The 19396-nt window shown below is 32.7% G+C and overlaps 3 protein-coding genes across 3 annotated transcripts; all 3 read left to right on the top strand.

The window, feature by feature from the left end:
• The first annotated feature begins 1324 nt into the window (after positions 1-1324).
• On the top strand, positions 1325-2194 carry LOC111042990. The gene is made up of 2 exons (XM_022327752.1): positions 1325-1585; positions 1664-2194. Exons 1-2 carry the CDS (start codon positions 1325-1327, stop codon positions 2192-2194), a joined length of 792 nt encoding a protein of 263 aa, XP_022183444.1.
• Positions 2195-2403: 209 nt separating this feature from the next.
• Positions 2404-3273, top strand: LOC111042989. The gene is made up of 2 exons (XM_022327751.1): positions 2404-2664; positions 2743-3273. Exons 1-2 carry the CDS (start codon positions 2404-2406, stop codon positions 3271-3273), a joined length of 792 nt encoding a protein of 263 aa, XP_022183443.1.
• A 13699-nt stretch (positions 3274-16972) lies between these two features.
• Positions 16973-18236, top strand: LOC111042992 (zinc finger protein 778-like). The gene is made up of 2 exons (XM_022327755.1): positions 16973-17552; positions 17659-18236. The coding sequence occupies exons 1-2, from the start codon at positions 17228-17230 to the stop codon at positions 17661-17663; spliced, it is 330 nt and encodes a 109-aa protein (XP_022183447.1). The 5' UTR covers positions 16973-17227; the 3' UTR covers positions 17664-18236.
• The last annotated feature ends 1160 nt before the right edge of the window (positions 18237-19396 follow it).

Genomic DNA, 19396 nt, shown 5'->3' with positions numbered 1-19396 from the left:
GACTCAAAGATGTTATAATTGTTGAGGAAGAAATGGTACTGGTTTTCTTTACAGTTTTCTAAAAAAATTAGAGTTACCTATTATAATTTGGAGTAGGTAATGATGATGATAAAAATATGAAATATGAGATCTGAAAAACTGAACTTTCAGTAAATCATTAATACCTAATAAGTACTTAAACAGTTAAAACCACAAAAATTGCAAACAAATATTTTAGTATATAAGAGGGAATAAACTTTTTTAGTTATTAAATTTGAGATAAAATTAACTTAAATGTTTATTATTTAACATAAAAATGTCCCTTATGTTAATATCACAACTTATTTTTAACACAATATTCTATAAAATGTTTAATATTTAAGTATTAGGTTTTTGTATGTAATGTAATAACTTGCCAAGTGTGTTGTAAGTTAGTTGTCAATATTTTGTATGAATCACAATATGCATATTGCATAGTGTTATAATGATTAAAAAAGTCATAAAATTATATGTATGAATATTAAATACCTTATAAACAGATTTCCTATTGGTGTCAAGTCTAGCAGGTGGATTTGGCACATCAAAAAGAGTTGGGATGGTATTAGGTTTAAGTTTGACAATCCCATCCTGACGATGCAACTCAAACTGACTTTTTTCAAAGTGGATCTAAATTCAAAAATATATAACTATAATGATTATAAATTGTTATTAGGTAGATATCTAACTAAATATAATTAACTATACTATACTATAACAGAAATAAATTACAAAATATAATTAACTACTATGTTATATACCTACTTTGTTATATTATATTATTAATTTTAACATTTATGAAAATTAATTGGTACATTATTATTTATTACCTATTTATTATAAATAACTACTCAATATTTATATTTTAGACATAATTACTTCACATAGTTCTGAATGAGTTGTTGGTGTCCACTTATCTCGCCTACAATTTTGAACCCATTTGTCCCTCCTGGTTTTTTCTCGAGGAAAACGGAACAATTTAATTTTGTTTTTCCGAGAATTACTACAATTTGGAGCAGTACATGCTCCCATAATAACTATATTTGGAATAATATAAGTGAATAATATATTTATCTCAAAGCTGCACATACAAATAATAAACCACACAATAGTCGATACCACACAGAAATTAGAAAAGGAACAGAACGATGGCCTATGAAAAATAACGTGAAATGAATATTCAATGATGATAGGTATAATAGTTCTTATCTGGATTTCACCAGAGCTAGTCGTCTTTAGTTTTGTAACGTTAGTGCTCCGTTATCTCTGTTTAGTTATCTTATAATTCGGTTTTTACGTTTCACTTACAATGCATTTTACGTGTGCTAAATGTCTCGAGACATCAACTCATAAGGATGATTTACTCGAGTGTTCTACTTGCAAAAAAGTTCTTCACTTTTATTGTACTGGCTATTCTGAGCAAAATTATAAAAAAATGTCTAACAATACTAAAGCAAGATTTACCTGTTCTGAATGCCAGACTACTAAATCGCCAAAACCACAAACATCTGGTGTTGAATTAAGTTTAATAAGTTCAATGGAAAAAAATATTGAGGAGTTAACTAAATCCGTATCTTTTATGAGTTCAAAATTCGATGATTTTAGTAATAAAATTGATTATTTAGTTAGTGAATTAAAAAATATTAAGATTGTCAATGAGAAAATTATCACGGAAAATAAACGATTATCTGATGAAGTTGCGGTTTTGAAATATAAAGTAGATGAAATTGAACAGCATAATTTAGGAATTACTGTGGAAATATCAGGTATTCCTAAAACAACCAATGAAAATTGTGTTTTGATTGTTGAAGAAATTGGGAAAAAAACAAACACGGAGTTGAAGGTACTTGAAGCTAATAGAATTAACTTTTTTAACTCTAAGCAAAATATTATACTGGCAAAATTAGATACTCTTGATATGAGAAAAAATTTAATCCGAAATGTAAAATCTATGAAATTAACAACTGATAAAATTTATAATAAATGGCCGGTAGAAAAGGTTTTCGTTAATGAACGTCTTACCAAATCAAAGCGAGCTCTTTTTGCTCAAACAAGATCTGCTGCGAAAGATAAACAATATAAATTCGTCTGGTTATCAAATGCGGATATTCTCGTGAGAAAAGATGAAAAATCCAAAATAACTAAAATTAAATCATCTCAAGACATTCAAAACTTATAATTAGTATGTATGTAAATGTATTTTTAACTAGTATTTAAATTATGAATAATATGTTTAATTTTGATGATTATCTAAATGTTAATAATGTAAATTGCTCCTNAGTTCTTATCTGGATTTCACCAGAGCTAGTCGTCTTTAGTTTTGTAACGTTAGTGCTCCGTTATCTCTGTTTAGTTATCTTATAATTCGGTTTTTACGTTTCACTTACAATGCATTTTACGTGTGCTAAATGTCTCGAGACATCAACTCATAAGGATGATTTACTCGAGTGTTCTACTTGCAAAAAAGTTCTTCACTTTTATTGTACTGGCTATTCTGAGCAAAATTATAAAAAAATGTCTAACAATACTAAAGCAAGATTTACCTGTTCTGAATGCCAGACTACTAAATCGCCAAAACCACAAACATCTGGTGTTGAATTAAGTTTAATAAGTTCAATGGAAAAAAATATTGAGGAGTTAACTAAATCCGTATCTTTTATGAGTTCAAAATTCGATGATTTTAGTAATAAAATTGATTATTTAGTTAGTGAATTAAAAAATATTAAGATTGTCAATGAGAAAATTATCACGGAAAATAAACGATTATCTGATGAAGTTGCGGTTTTGAAATATAAAGTAGATGAAATTGAACAGCATAATTTAGGAATTACTGTGGAAATATCAGGTATTCCTAAAACAACCAATGAAAATTGTGTTTTGATTGTTGAAGAAATTGGGAAAAAAACAAACACGGAGTTGAAGGTACTTGAAGCTAATAGAATTAACTTTTTTAACTCTAAGCAAAATATTATACTGGCAAAATTAGATACTCTTGATATGAGAAAAAATTTAATCCGAAATGTAAAATCTATGAAATTAACAACTGATAAAATTTATAATAAATGGCCGGTAGAAAAGGTTTTCGTTAATGAACGTCTTACCAAATCAAAGCGAGCTCTTTTTGCTCAAACAAGATCTGCTGCGAAAGATAAACAATATAAATTCGTCTGGTTATCAAATGCGGATATTCTCGTGAGAAAAGATGAAAAATCCAAAATAACTAAAATTAAATCATCTCAAGACATTCAAAACTTATAATTAGTATGTATGTAAATGTATTTTTAACTAGTATTTAAATTATGAATAATATGTTTAATTTTGATGATTATCTAAATGTTAATAATGTAAATTGCTCCTATATTGATTCTATAGCTGACATTTTAATTCCTAATAATAATCTATCTATTTTTCAATTAAATATCAGTAGTATAAATGCTCATATAAATGATCTTACAGCATTGCTTAGTACAGTAAAATATTTTTTTAGTATTATTGTTTTATGTGAAACATGGCTCATTAATGATTTTGATTTTAATTTAAATGGTTATAAAACCATCAACTCTGTAGGAACTTTGAATAAAAGTGATGGTGTTACTATCTTTATTAAAGATTCTCTAAATATAGTACAAATCGATAAACAAGTTTTATTAAATTGTAATTCTATGCAGCTTATAATTAAAGTCGATGACTTAATATTTTCATTAATTTGTATATATAGATCTCCAAATGACGATCTTGATAATTTTATTATTGCTTTAGACTTATTTTTATCTCAAATAAATAATTCATTTTTAAGTATTTTTTGTGGTGATATTAATATAAATATCTTAAAAAATTCAAATAAAAGCAATAATTATTTAAATATTATGGCTAGAAATGGATACCTACCTTGTATTAATAATTTTACGAGAGTTACAAATTTTTCGGGATCTTGCATTGATCATATTTTTATCAAAAACATTAAAATTAATAAAGTTAATTCATATATACTAAGATGTGATATTACTGATCATTATGCGACTATCTTAATGTTATCGGATTTATACACAAATGAAAATATTCCCTCATATACCTTAAAATCTGATATGATAAATACTAGTCATTTAGACTTATTAATTAAAACAGAAAATTGGTATTCATGCTTGGACTATGATAATGTTGATATTATGATCGAAGTTTTTAATTCCAAACTTAATGAATTTATAAATTGTTCTACGTATTCTAATATTAAGTATAAATCTAAAAAAATGTTTAAAATTAAAGAATGGATTACAACTGGTATTATAACCTCTATCAGAAATAGACAAAAATTATACGCTAAATTAAGAACTAGGCCTTTTGACTCAAATTTTAGACAATATTACATTTCTTATCGAAATACGTTAAATTTATTAATCAGAAAGTCTAAACAACTATATTATCAAAATAAACTACATCGCGCACAATCAAATACGAAACAGGTTTGGAACATTATTAACGAGGTCACAGGTAAACCATATCAAAATACGAGTAAAATTAATAGGATAATCAATAAAGATGGTATTGTTATTGAATCTAAAGTTGATATTTGCAATGAACTTAATAGTTTTTTTGTAAATGTGGCTTCAAATTTAGGAATTGAACACTATAATAATTCTGATAAATTCTTATTTAATAATAATATTATTGAAGACAGTATTTTTTTGAAACAAATAGACGCTAATGAAATTGAAGCACTCCTTTCAAAAATTAAGAATCATACTTCTTTTTATGAGAACGGTGTGACAAATTATTTACTTAAAAATGTACGTAAATCTATCTCCTTACCGTTAGCAATTATCTTTAATAAATCATTATTAACTGGTAAATATCCTTCAAACTTCAAAAAATGTACAGTTATACCTCTATTTAAATCGGGTGATAAATTATTATGTGGAAATTATCGACCGATCTCTTTATCTCTAACTTTATCCAAAATATTTGAAAAATGTATCAAAGTCAGAATAGTAAACTTCCTAAATACAAAATCTTATTTTTCCAAAAAACAATTTGGTTTCCGAACCGGGATGTCGACAAATGACGCGCTATTTGAGGTTGATAGTTTTATACGGAAAAATATTGATAAAAACTATAAAGTATTAGGTATTTTCCTAGATGTTCATAAAGCTTTTGATTGTGTAAACCATGATATATTACTTGAGAAATTAGATAAGGCTGGTATAAGAGGAGTTGCAAATAACCTTTTTAAATCCTTTTTAAGTGGACGAACCCAAAGAGTTAAAATTGATGATTTTTTTAGTGAATCTTTAGACATTTCTTGTGGGGTTCCTCAAGGTACTGTGTTAGGACCATTATTGTTTATAATTTTTATTAATGATCTTTTGAATATAAAAACAAATATTAATATTGAATTATTTAGTTTTGCTGATGACACTGCCATTTTAGTGTCTAATCCAACAGTAAATAATCTTTATTATGAAGCTAATTATATTTTAAATACCGTTTATGGGTGGTTTTGTAAGAATAAATTAAAATTGAATTTAACAAAATCTAAATTTATTAATTTTGAACTTTTTTCATCCAATAATTGTACAAATAATAATTTAATAGTTCATTCATTAAACTGTATACCTAATTTCACTTCAACCTGTAGTTGTAATTGTATTAATCTTGAAAATGTATTAGAAATTAAGTATCTGGGATTAATTCTTGATTATATGCTAAAATGGGATAGGCATATAAATTTTATGAATAACAATTTACGTAAATTCTTCTACATATTCAAAGATACTAGATATATATTTAATAATTATTATAAAAGAATTATTTATTTAACCTTAGTACAATCTTTCTATTCATATGGTTTATCGATTTGGGGAGGAACCTATAATATACATTTATTCAGATTAAAAGTTACTATAAATTGTCTTATTAAATTTTTATTTAATTTACCCGTTCAAACTAGCACTATCATTTTATATGAGTCTCTAAATTTAAAAAACTTCAATTTTATTTATAATTTCTCTGTTTTGATTGATCTTTATAAACACAAACATTTAATATCAATATTTGATCACGAATATAAAACTAGATTTAAACAAAATATTAATAGGTATATGTTTACCAAATTGTACTAAAGTTTTTGGTCAAAAAAGTACATTTTATATTGGTTTACAGTTATGTATTTTATTTAATATTAATATAAATAATTTTAAGGATCTTACTTCTTTTAAAAAATGTATAAAAAAATTAGATTTAGATTATATTTAAATTTATGTTATTGCCTCTTTATTATATTGTTATAATTCTATTTTATGATCTTTATATATTTGTTATAAGTCTTATTAAGTCTCTTTTTACTGTTATTTTATGTAATCTATAAATATATTTATTATAACTGAAATTCTTTTAAGAACTGGCTCTCCCAGCACAAGCTTGCTTTTTGGGAGTGCTGCAACATTGTCAATTTTCATATAATTTATATTTTATTAATTTATATTTTTACGTATACATACCTACCTATATTTATTATTTTGTTTTAATATGTAAAGATGTTATGGTTGCAATAAAGTTATTATTATTATTATTATTATTATAATAATATGTGAAATGTGAATATGAAATTGCCCGCGTTTATTTTATCATTGTTGATATTAATAATTGAGTCGCAAAATGGCGGCGTAGCATACCCATGTTTTATAGTGCCTTAACCTGACTTAGGTCGGCTGGTACGAACGTAGCGCGTCGGGTGGCGTGGTTCGCACCCGGCGTATATCGGAGTTGCCCCATTGCCTCGCGTAGTGCGACGACCAGCTCCAGTGGTCTCGGCTCGGGAGGTGCTGCGTGAAAATACTCTCCTGGGAGTCGCAAGGTCGTGCCGTAGACCAATTCGGCTGGTGAATGTCCGATGTCTTCCTTGACTGTGTTACGCAGCGCGAGAAGGACGATCGGTAATTCGGTGCTCCAGTGAGGCGACTCGTGGGCGGTTAACGCGGCCTTAATCGTTCGATGAAGACGTTCTACCAATCCATTGGCAATCGGGTGGTAAGGCGAAGTCCTCACGTGCTGAATGCCGAATGTCGCCATGAGTTTTTGAAAAAGTTCGGACTCGAACTGTCGACCCTGATCAGTGGTGATGATGTCGGGCACGCCAAAACGTGCGATCCACTGAGTCGTGAGCAACTGCGCGACGGCGTAAGCTGACATATTTTCGATTGGCCAAGCTTCGGGCCAGCGCGTATATCGGTCGACGACGGTGAGCAGGTACTTGAAATTGTTCGACTGCGGAAGTGGTCCGACGATTTCAACGTGAATATGTCCAAAACGGCGCTCGGGTGGAGCGAAAGGCGTGATCGGAGACGACGTGTGTTTATTTACCTTCGCGCGCTGGCACTGTTCGCAACAACGTGTCCACCTGTTAATCTCTCGATTCATATCTGGCCAGCAGTATCTTGACTTGATAAGACGTAGAGTGGCGCGTTGTCCGCCGTGTGCTTGCCCATGCAACGCGGTGAAAACACGACGACGATGAATAAACGGCACGAACATACGCGCGCTGCCTGTTGAGTAATCCGCGTATATTACCCCATCGGCAGATTCGCGCGGTTGAATACGTAACGAACTCGTCGTGTTGTCGGCGATGATCTGCTGAAGCTGCGGGTCGGCGGCCTGGTCGAGGGCCCATTGTCGTAGAGTCGGCATCTCGGTACTTTCGGCGATTTCGATTCTTGATAGCGCGTCGGGGACTGTGTTGTCCTTGCCCTGGATGTATTCGACGTCGTGAAAAAATTGCGACATAAACGAAATCTGTCGAACCTGTCGATCGACGATTTTCTCGGTCTTGAGCGTAAACATATACGTGAGAGGTTTATGGTCCGTGCATAACGTTGTGTGTCGTGCTTCAATGAGGTGCACGAAATGTCGCGTGCCCAGGTACGCGGCGAGGAGTTCTCTGTCGTACGTGCTGTATTTTTGCTCGGTGGGTGATTGCTTTTTAGAGAAAAAACCGAGCGGTTGCCACAGGTCGTTGACCTTTTGTTCGAGCACGGCGCCCACGGCGATGTTCGATGCGTCCGTGCTGAGGCGCAACACTGCGTCCGACCGTAAATGCGCAAGACGTGCGGTGTCTGCGAGTGCTTGTCGGCAAACGTCGAAACAGCTGCGCGATTCGGCTGACCATTTGAGGCGACCGTCTTGTTTTTTGATAGCGCTCGTCATTTCGTATAGCGGGGTTTGCATTGTGGCGGCGTTCGGAATAAAGCGATGATAAAAGTTGACTGACCCGAGAAAACGTTGTAACTGCTTCTTGGTCTCCGGGAGTGCCCACTCGCGTATAGCTGCGACGCGTTCTGCATTGGGCCGGCAAGCATTCTTGTCGACGACGTGACCAAGAAAAGGCATCTCGTTCGTTGCGAAAACACCCTTGACCGGGTTGATCGCGATGCCGTATTTTTGGAAGCGGTCGAAAACTGCGCGAACGTGCTTCTCGTGCTCGACCTCGTCGCGTGAGGCGATGAGTACGTCGTCGATATAGGCGAACGCGAAATCCAGGCAGCGTAAAACTTCGTTAATGAGTCGTTGGAAAGTCTGCGCGGCGTTGCGTAACCCGAAACACATCACGGGGAAGTCGAATAGACCGAAAGGCGTCGTGACGGCGGTCTTGGGAACGTCTTTTGGGGCGATAGGCACTTGATGATACGCTCGTACGAGATCGAGTTTGGTGAACACTGCTTTCCCGGCGAGTTTCGACGTAAAATCGTGTAAATGTGGTAACGGGTATCTGTCGGCGATGGTGACCGCGTTCAGTCGTCGATAGTCACCGCAAGGGCGGAACGTTCCGTCTTTTTTGGCCACCAGTAATAGCGGTCTGGCCCACGGGCTTGAGGAAGGTCGACAAATACCTTTCTGCCGCATAAATTCGAACTCGCGGTGGGCTATCGTTAGCCGGTCGGCCGGTAGTCGACGGGGACGCACGAAAAGCGGCGGGCTGTTAGTAAGTATTTCGTACACTGTACCGTGTAAAAATTTGGCCGGCACGGGCGATTCGCGTGTCACCTCCGGGAAATCCAAAAGCAGCGACGTCCACTTCGTCGGTCGTGTGATGGCGCAAATTACGGCCGGTGCTGTGTCTGGAGCGAGCGCGGCTTTGACGGAAAATCTGTGTGAGGTGTCGACGAGACGGCTGCGTCGGATATCCATTAGTAATCCATAGTAGTGCAGGAAATCGGCTCCGAGGATAGGTCGTCCCACGTCGGCCAGTTCGAAAGTCCATGTGAAAACGCGGTTTAGACCAAGATCGAGCTGCAGTTGTTTGGGCCCGTAGGTTTTGATTTGTGAGCCGTTTACGGCGATTAAATTTAGCGTCGAAAGTGAAGAATTATTTAGGTTTTTAAATTTTGAAGGGGAACCGGGAAGGAGAGAGGTTTCGGCACCGGAGTCGACTAGAAATCGGCGTCCGGTGTGTTGGTCGGCGACGAAAAGTCGTGTGAATGAGGTGCGGCGAGGTGTTCAGATAACACCGCCGCCCCCTCAATTTTTAATCATGGCCCGTAGGTGCACGGAGCGCGGCACTTTCGCGCGTCGGAGCCGTAGCGCGAATGGTAGTAGCACCAACCGGTTGCGGCAGACGTTGCTGGTGCGGGCGTTAAAAACTGCACTGCGTGCGCGGAAGGAGCGCGGTTCGATGGCGTTGGCTGTGAAGCCTGAGCTGACGCCATTTGTGAAAGCTGCGCGGTCAAATTCGCGATCGTGGCTTCGAGCGATTGGACGCGCGTCTCGAGAGTTGACTGGATGCGTGAGGGTGCCGAGGTATTTGGAGCTGGTCCCATGTCGTGTTGCAGCGGGAAAACGGCGGCGCAACGTGCAGGTGTGGTCTGGACTTCCGCGACCTCTCGGGCATCGCACGCTTCGAAGATTCGGTCCGCTCGTTCTGCCAAAGTGGCCCGGCAAAACCCGCGATAACGGTGCGTACAGCCGTTGGTAGTTTGGCCAACCAAAACTGCTGCAGTGTCGCGTCCGACATACCTTCGGGATAAACGTCCCGCATGTCTCTGAGGAGTCGGGATGGCGTGCGATCTCCCATGCCTCCGGGTTGGACGAGAGACTGAAAGCGAGCGGCCTGTGGCGCTAGATATGTGTTGATGAGCCGTTCTCGTACCAGATTGTATTAAACGTCGATGCCGAGCAAGTCGGAGACCGCGCGGATGCCTTCGTCGTCCAGCGATGCCAGCACGTGGTTGACGCGCGACATATCGGATTTCACGCGGCTGGTGTGAAATACTGCGTCTGCGTGCGTGAACCACTGCCTGGGCGCGTGACGCCAAAAACCCGGGAGACGAACGTTTGCGACTGAAGTAACTTCAGCGCTTGTCACCATCGGCGCTTGACCCGAGGAGGTTGTTGCAATCATCATCGGGCTGGTAGTGACCGTTACCACCGGAACGTTCACTGGCGTGGCCGAATCACTCGTGACAACCATACTGCGTCTTGACCACGTGGGGATAACGGATTGAAGTGGATACGTCTGAATACTACGACGAAAACTTTGTGCGAAGAGCTTCGGCGAAAAAAAACTACCAGAGACTTGAGGTCACCAATGTGGTGATTACGTCGGGGCGCGAAGTGTTACGACCCGGTAATCGACCAACAATCTACTCGTGCGTAGGAAAAACAGAGGAGAGTAATTAAAAACACAGTAAAATTCAGCGTAAAGCGAATACGTGGTCCGTATCGAGTTTATTTTATGATTTTACGAAACAAAAAAAAAACGTTAAAAAAAGAAACAATTCAAAAGAGGTTCGAGCACGTTCGTGGTGCGGAACACGGATATAATCGTAGGTGTGCAGATGAAGCGTATAACTTTAAAACAAGACGAGACAAAAAAGGTTTTGACGAGTCGGGCGTCGAAAAAAAGAGTGACGGACAAAATCGCGGGACTAAAGCTCGAGGGTAGCTTGACCGTCGAAAATGTCGGTGGGGAAAATAATTCGCGAAGTTTACAATAAATCACGGAACATATATACAAAAAAATACAAAGAGAATATAAAAACAACTACGACCGCCGGGCCGGGCTGACTCGTGATAGCGAGTGGTGATACCGGTCGTGTCACCACAATATCAATATTATTTTATTGCTGATAATTCAGAATAGTATCACACAGGCCTATGCAACTCAAGAGTTATCTATACAAAAAACTGTGGTCGATATCGCACTAAAAATTCGGATCTAGCTTTTTGCTGCGCTCTAGTGATTTAATTTTAAATCCGACGCTCGTTTGTATATTAATTGTTTAAAACTAGATGATGCACTAAACACATCAATTATATATTATATTATAATATATTATATGTTAATAATAATATATTATATTATATAGTTATAGTATATCAATTATTTATAGTCTTAAAATAGTAATTAATAATAATATATAATGTAAATGTATAAAATAATTTGTGTGTAGCTTTTGTCAGTACTTTGTTACTAGGCAGGTACTTGAATTATTTGAATTCTTTTTAAGTTAAATACTTATTAAACACTTTTGTTATAGGACTTTTGATTATTATATAGGTACAAATGTAAAATAAAAATTATTATCTCAAGCAAGATAGGTAGGTATATAGTTATAAAATACAATTTTTTGAATCAAAATTTATGAGGTACAAAATTTAGACAGTTTTTTCTTTTTAGCATTTGTTTTTATAGTTTCTCGGTTTTCATTTCTTGACCACTGCTTCATTCGCATATTCAAATAATATTTTATTGAAAATGCAAGAATGTCATATTTATGCTCTGGACAAGGGAAATGAAATGTTTGATAATGGTCGATTAAGTCATCTACTGTTTTTTCAAAGACATCTGGACTGTTAATGTTTTTTATGAAACAATCTTCTACTTCACTTATCAATTTATAAAATATCATGTTTGGATATGTTAGTTTTCCTTTTGTTTTAATATTAATTAGATCAGCTTCAGGATAATATTTTCCAGATGCCGTACTTATAAATGCATTTTTACATATTTGGCATTTTGTTTTTTTGCTTAATTGATGACAGAGATATCCTGTTATATAATATTTAAGACAGTCAATTACAGGTGTGTACGCATAATCATGTTCCACTATGTCAATAAATTCCCATCTTCCATCATCAATTAAATCATCTAATTTATTTTTCAAATATTGAAGTGCAGTTAGACTTTTTGATTCTGTATTTGTATATATTTGTTTAATATCTGATAATCTTATTAAATGAGCTGCTGGGTCAGCTGAATCAACTGTGCAATTACCGTATTTGGGTGGTTTTATAACTGCATATATAGAAAGTAATTTGTAAACTTGTAGAAAAGTTGGTGTTGCTGGATGGTCATTTGCACCAGAAGCCATCCGAACAGTTCCAAAAAATCTCTATAGTTCAATGAAAAGTAAGTTAAATGCATATGATTTAGATAAAGTAGGTTAAAATTATTACTGTTGAAAGTGATTATAAATACCTCAAGCGCGTCTTGATTTATTTTGCCGGTTAAGATGTATTTAAATTCAAACTTTTCAACTAAATAGTTTGTCATAGCTATAGTGGAATTAAGAGTAACTCGCAAACCTTCTGCGGTACTTTTGGTCAAGAATAATTTTTCTGTAATTTCTCCTGTTAAAATTTTACTTTCCCAGCTATCAAGCCATTTCAATGAATTAGTTAAAACCTAGATGTTAATAATTATATTATTTTTATACTATAAGAAATGATAATTTTGTATTGTTAATAATAAATACACATTTATAAGCAATATAAATTTTGTGTTACTATTTAGTTGTTTAAAGTTTAAACATCCAAAAGTGGTAAAAAGTACAGTAACTATCTAAGCTATAGTTTTACAAGAGATTATACATTGTGGATGTAAATACTGAATATTTAAACACAGAAGAAAGAGAGAACAATTATACTTACATTGTTTCTTAATAAAGCCACATTTGTGTTAGGTAGGTAATTTATTGTTTTATTTTTTGACTTTGATAATTTTCACATGAATATATCACAACATAGTTGTACATGTGCAAAAAATGACAAAATGAAAATAAAACAATGATGCTGTAAATATACCTAAGCTTAAAATACTGCAAATTATAATTTGACACAAGTCACAACAATGAAATATGTTACATAAACATAGATGCACAATATGACTAACTAAATATAACAACATTGAAACACATCAAGCTACAAAATCCAAAAACAAGCATGAGCTATGCATATGCACACGTAAACACATTATTTCTAACTTGAAAATTGTTTGACCCTGGCCGTACTCCTTCAAATGGCCTTTTAGCATTTAAGGCATCAAACATGTTGTTCATAATCATTGTAAAATGTATAGTAGCATCACAATCTTCTAGTCCAGAAATGTGACGTTTCTGGTAGAATTTTAGACCATCTGACATAGATTTACTTAAAACCTTAACATACAACAGTACACTTTAATAATTAACTGAATATGTCTATTTTATATTCATTTATATTTTTTTACAATTAATACCTCTTCAATAGTTTAGTTTACTTGAACTTAAACTTACTTGAACTGCAATGCGAACACGCATTTTCAAGCATGTATTTAACAGTTGTAAATGATTATCTGTGATTTTAGGGCAAACTCTTAATTGACTGTCACAAACTTTTTTATCTTCCTTGTGAAGAATTTCAAAATGCTCCCATTTTATTAGACCAACGTTTGGATCGACCTTTAAAAAATTTGAATAAATATATATTATATAACTATTAACTATAAAATGCATACATAATGACTTAGATGCAAAATACTAATTTTCTCTTTTTATTTTTGTTATTTTGAATTACAAATAATTTTTATAATTGTAATTATAAGAAATTATAGATTCATTTTTTCATAATTAAGTTAATAGGTACCTACTTTAAATTATTAACAACAACCTAATATATATATTAAAATATATAGTATAATATATTAATACATATATATTATCTAATATATAAAAATTGAGTATTTTACATTTTTAACACTGTAACTAGTGTTTATGAGTAATGACGTAATGTACACATTAAAACTAAATATTTACCATCAATTCTCTATTATTATGTAAGCGATTCCTCACGTTCTTGAACAAATGTGGGGTATCAGAAAATATAAAAAATTGTCTATTTTCGTCAACAAAATGCTCTATGTGACTTATGCAATTGTTCAAATTTCCACTTATACCTAGTTCAGCCCATACTTTTCTGTTGGTTTGTGCACCATCTGATACCAGGCCATGAACTTTGGCATCAGCATTTTCCAACAAGACTACTGCTTTTATTACTAACTGTGCCAATGTTAAACCATTAACTGGACCTTTAGAGGCAAATACAGCAATCGGCTGCGTGTAAGAATCTGCTAAAGGTTGAAATAAGAAAACTAAACCGTGAGTAGCTTTATCTTTTAAACATTTTGCTTTGGGTAAATCGGTTAAGCCTTCTTCATCACCAAAATCTATAAGACCACTATATTTAAGTGTTGTAGTATTTACTGAAATGCTTTCACGTAATGAAATTTCATCGAAAATCAATAAACCATGTTTTTGAAAATCTTTTTTTGATTCTAAGTGTTTCGCAAAGAGATCAAAAAATTTCTTGTCAAACCCACATGATGATTTTATGATAGATAAATAATTTCTCATAGTCCTTGTACATGGCAATGGCAGTAACTGATTTTCACGCATAAAATAATAACTAGAAGGTGATCTAATATGTAGTAACATGCAAAGTATTATCCATTCTTCCGTGTATCTGTTTCCTTTTGGATTTTTTTTTTTTGCTGTTGACACTATTTCTTTGATTAATAATTGTTGATTAGATGGAATATTATATTGCATTAATTGTTGAGAAATTGAATCTTCTTGTAAATTTTTGAATTTATTTTGTAATACTTGAAAGTTAGTTTTTAATTCTGACAATCTATTTTTAAATTTTTTTTTCAATTGAATATTTATTTGACTTTGTTTTCGTAGTTGTTTTAATTTGTCTAATTTACTTGGTGTTACTTGTATGTGTATTCTATACAATTTTTGTTTAGTATGTTTATACTTTTTATTTTGAATAATGTAACCTACTTTTGTACAGTATTTACAATTTTTAATTTTCAAAATTTTTTCATAATTATTAACTATTGAACAGTTTATATGTCGGAAACGACCATCTACATCAAAGCAAGTAGTTTTAGTTTTGTATTTCCTGTGCTCCTCCGGTATACTTATTCCTTTACACATATTAATTGAATCAAACTTCTTAATAAGATTTTGAATTCCTTCTAAACTTTTTGTAAAATTTGACTGCTCCAATAGTATTTCATTTTTAAAAACTTTATTAAGATACCTACATTCTATAACTAAATCTTCATCCACACTAATTGACCTTTCAAAGTAAGGAGACGTTGATTCTTCATTTATTAAGATTTTGCTAAAAATAACAATTTTTTTGTTGGCAGGCAGTATTTTTGACCAATTTAGTGGCATAGTTACACTATTTGTGCCACAATAAACTTGATCAAACACATCTGCAGTTGGAGTAGGTACATCATTCTTATGTACACATAGAACATAATCTGAGGAAGAATTGGCTAGCCTTTTATTTGTGTATTGTTTCTAGAAAAAATGTGAAATTATATTATAATGTTTTATATTTCAATTTTTCAAATACAACAAACTTTATTGGTAAAACTAGTCCCTAATAAAGTAAATAATAAATTTCCTTCAATGCTTTTCAGTTTAAGAATTTTTTTCAAATAAATAAATAATATAAAACAAATAATTTTAAGCTCGAATAATTATTTATGTACCTACATTATACCACTGAACTAGCTAAAACAATGTGCAAATGTTTCCACCAAAATTTAAGCGCGCATACCAATAGGTTCCTACCCTATTATCACTTTGTACGCCATCACCCTCCCAAAAAACCCACCTCGCAGAGTAAAGCGTAAATGGTTTAGAGATCTATTAAATTAGTAACGGAGGTGTTAACAATGGGTTTCTTCCTCAACAAGTTATTCATACTTTTTTATTTTATGAAAATACATCAAATTTGCTTATTGTAAAGATTGTAAATTGTCTTTAGTAATAGAAAAAAAAATGAGCCCACATTAAGTAACTAAGTATAAAACTTGATATTCTGAAATTTGGCCAAAATTCACCGAAGGAATTTACTTAGATGATCTTAACTAATAACTTATTTATATCAATACATTATTACCATTACAGGTATAACAAGTGGAGACAGTGGAGTAGCCAATATGTCATCATCTGTATCTTTATGGGATTCTTCGAAAGAAGAAAATACATTAATCACACAGGGAACAGCTCCTTGCCTAATAGTAGCATGTTTATACTTTTCCTATGATTTAAAAAAATAATAATATATTTTAACTTTTAACTAGGTACCTATAGAACTTTTTACCTTAATCAAAATATTGCCAGTAGAATCTTTCACAATTTTTTCTCTAACAATATCTGCTGATGAAAAGTGTTTTTCACAGATTCTCTGTCCGACACTTAATCCCTGAAAAACATTTTTCCAAGTTTCTAGTCTTTTACTAGTCACCACAAAACTAGTAATACCTTCAGTACTTTGTTTACATAAACCACATAACTGGGGCATTTTAAATGAATTAAAAGTATCATAAATATAGTGACAAAGAAGACTTTTAAAATATCTAATTCAATAATATTATTTTTGTTTAGTTTTAAAAGTTAAAACTTATATCGTTTATGTCTTATCTTTATTTACTAAATATCCAAAAAAAGTATATATATAATTCAAGTGCTTAGTGTACCATCTATTATATACTTCTATACATTAGCGTTCGTATAATAAACTACTAGAGCGCAGCACTGCGCTAGATCCGGATTTTTACCGTAATAAAAACACCATTCAAGGGTCGCGTTGCCAGACCTATTATTCCAAGACCGTGGTATCACAGAAACGTGCATAGATAACAGTGACGTCACGGATATAGATCCGACAAAAAATTTTACGAATGGCTCTTAGCAGGAAAATTTTTTTGTAGAATTCATGACGTCATATCTCATGAAACTGTGATAAGGCGAACTATGATGACAATGATAACGAGAATATCAATGTTTTGTTTTTCAAATTTCAACTGAAAGTCTGAAACTTGAATTTGCTTTTACTTCACTTAAATAAAGTTCTATAAGTTTAAACTTTTACGAACAACATTATGTATTCCTGTGAAGTTTGCGAAGCAAAGTTTCAATCAATTTCAGGTTTTAATAAGCATATGAGGATTAAACATAAAGACTTAAAAAAAACTAAAGTTATTAAACGTAACTTGTACACATGCAATGATTGTAACGAAACTTTTGACTTAAAAAAGGTTTTGATTCAGCATGTCAAAAGCCATTTGATGAAAAATGTACAGCGTCAATCATTATGTTCGTTATGTCCAAAATCCTTTTCATCAATGTCTGGATTGATTGTTCATTTACAGAGTATACATAATGTAAATATTGAGACAAAATTGCTACATTTTGAAAATATAGAAGGTAAACTAATTTATTACTACATTGTTGGTGTTGTATGTATGTGCTCTGACAATATCGTACTTCGTAATTTTGTTATTTGTGTCTAATATTGTTTAATTCTGCCTAGGATAACGATATAAGTACCTGGAGAAATGTTGTGTTTTTTGTTTTATTGTGAAACTGTCGATGACCGGATGACTGGATCAGTTTATCAGTATAAAGTATTCATTATGTGAACGTTAATTTTTTTTTACTTTATCATATTTTGAATCTGTATGTACTATTTACCAAGGCTGGGCAAATTAATGATTTTTGTAACTGCAATTAATTAAAATCATTGAATATGGGGAGAATATCTATTGGTCAGTTATACATTTTGGTTACAATTATAATATACAACTCTGACATAATATAATTTTCTTAACTTTATAAAGAACATTGTAGCTTGATGTAAAATTTACCAACCAGTAAAATAGATCTAAGCGTTTACATTTTTTATGAAGTGTTTTGTGAAGTGCCTCTAAGTACATATTTGTATTAATACTGACGTGTTTTCTACACAAGCAAGTCTGATTCCTATCCATGTTTACTTGTAGCTCAATTATTAATTTTAAATATTTGTTTTATCTTCCTGTGTACTAAACACAATGTTTTATTTGTGAATTTTTTGAAAATTGACCTCCAAGTTTACTTGCTGACATTGTAAAGGTAAATATATTAAGTAATTTACAATAACATTTTTTACATTGGTTATTTTTAAAAATTATATAGATTTTAATGCATGGAAAAGAACTATCGAGGAAAAAGAATTTTGTCAATTTGTAAAAACTACTTCAATCAAAAAATCAACCGATAAAGAATATATGTACTTTTTTTGCCATAGATCATTTAGTCAAAGAACTACTAGAAAAGTAAAATATTTTATTATTTAAAAATGTTATATTTTAGCACAATACAATTGAACATGAAACACATTTATTTAAACTAATATTTTAATAAAATAGGGCCATCGATCTACAAAAAGTTGTGGTACAGTAAAAATTGGCCATGCATGCCCATCTAATATAAAAGTACACTTACAAAATTCCAAACTTACTGTACAGTATTGTAATACTCATCTTTCACATACACATGAAATAGGAAAACAGAGATTATTTGCTGAAGATCGAAGCAAGATAGCAGGTAATTTGGTCATACTAAATTGTTGCAATAATTACAATGAAATTCCCATACTTGTAGATCCAATATTATGTAACTTCATAAAATTTAATTATGTTTTTAGGGAAATTATCATTGGGTGTACCAGTTAATAAAATCTTAGAAGACATCAGATCATCAAATGTTGAAAGTGATAGTATAAAACGAATTCACTTAATTGAAAAAAAGGACATACATAATATCAAAAGAGATTATAATATATCATATGCTACCAAAAGACATGAAAACGATTTAATAAGTGTTAATCTTTGGGTAAAAGAGATGATAGCGAAAGGTGATGAAAGTCCAATAATATATTTTAAACAACAGGGAAACAGTGACAATAATGTTCAAAGTTTTACAAAAGATGATTTTTGTCTAATCATAATGACACAGTTTCAGTCAGAGTTACTAATGAAATTTGGAAATGATAAAGTATGTATAGACGGAACTCATGGGTTAAATGGGTATAATTTTCAGTTGTATACTATAGTTGTGGTGGATGAGTTTGGAAACGGATATCCCGTTGCATTTTGTTTTTCTAATAAATCTGACACCGCTTTATATAAACATTACTTTCAGTGCATTAAAAATGTAACCGGTAAAGTTACAGCAAATGTGTTTATGTCCGATGATGAACCAGCGTTCTATAATGCCTGGAACGCTGT

This window comes from Myzus persicae, unplaced genomic scaffold (genome assembly GCF_001856785.1).
Source record: "Myzus persicae strain clone G006 unplaced genomic scaffold, MPER_G0061.0, whole genome shotgun sequence".
Classification (NCBI taxonomy): Eukaryota; Metazoa; Arthropoda; class Insecta; order Hemiptera; family Aphididae; genus Myzus; species Myzus persicae.
Note: the sequence above shows the minus strand (reverse complement) of the source record. Positions and strands in the feature narration are given on the sequence as shown.

Bases quoted from the DNA above. Each gene is read 5' to 3' on its own strand.
- LOC111042992 (XM_022327755.1), top strand. From the start codon at position 17,228: ATGTATTCCTGTGAAGTTTGCGAAGCAAAGTTTCAATCAATTTCAGGT.
- LOC111042989 (XM_022327751.1), top strand. From the start codon at position 2,404: ATGCATTTTACGTGTGCTAAATGTCTCGAGACATCAACTCATAAGGAT. The intron at 2,665-2,742 runs GTATCTTTTATG...AAAAATATTAAG, and splicing joins TTGAGGAGTTAACTAAATCC to ATTGTCAATGAGAAAATTAT.
- LOC111042990 (XM_022327752.1), top strand. From the start codon at position 1,325: ATGCATTTTACGTGTGCTAAATGTCTCGAGACATCAACTCATAAGGAT. The intron at 1,586-1,663 runs GTATCTTTTATG...AAAAATATTAAG, and splicing joins TTGAGGAGTTAACTAAATCC to ATTGTCAATGAGAAAATTAT.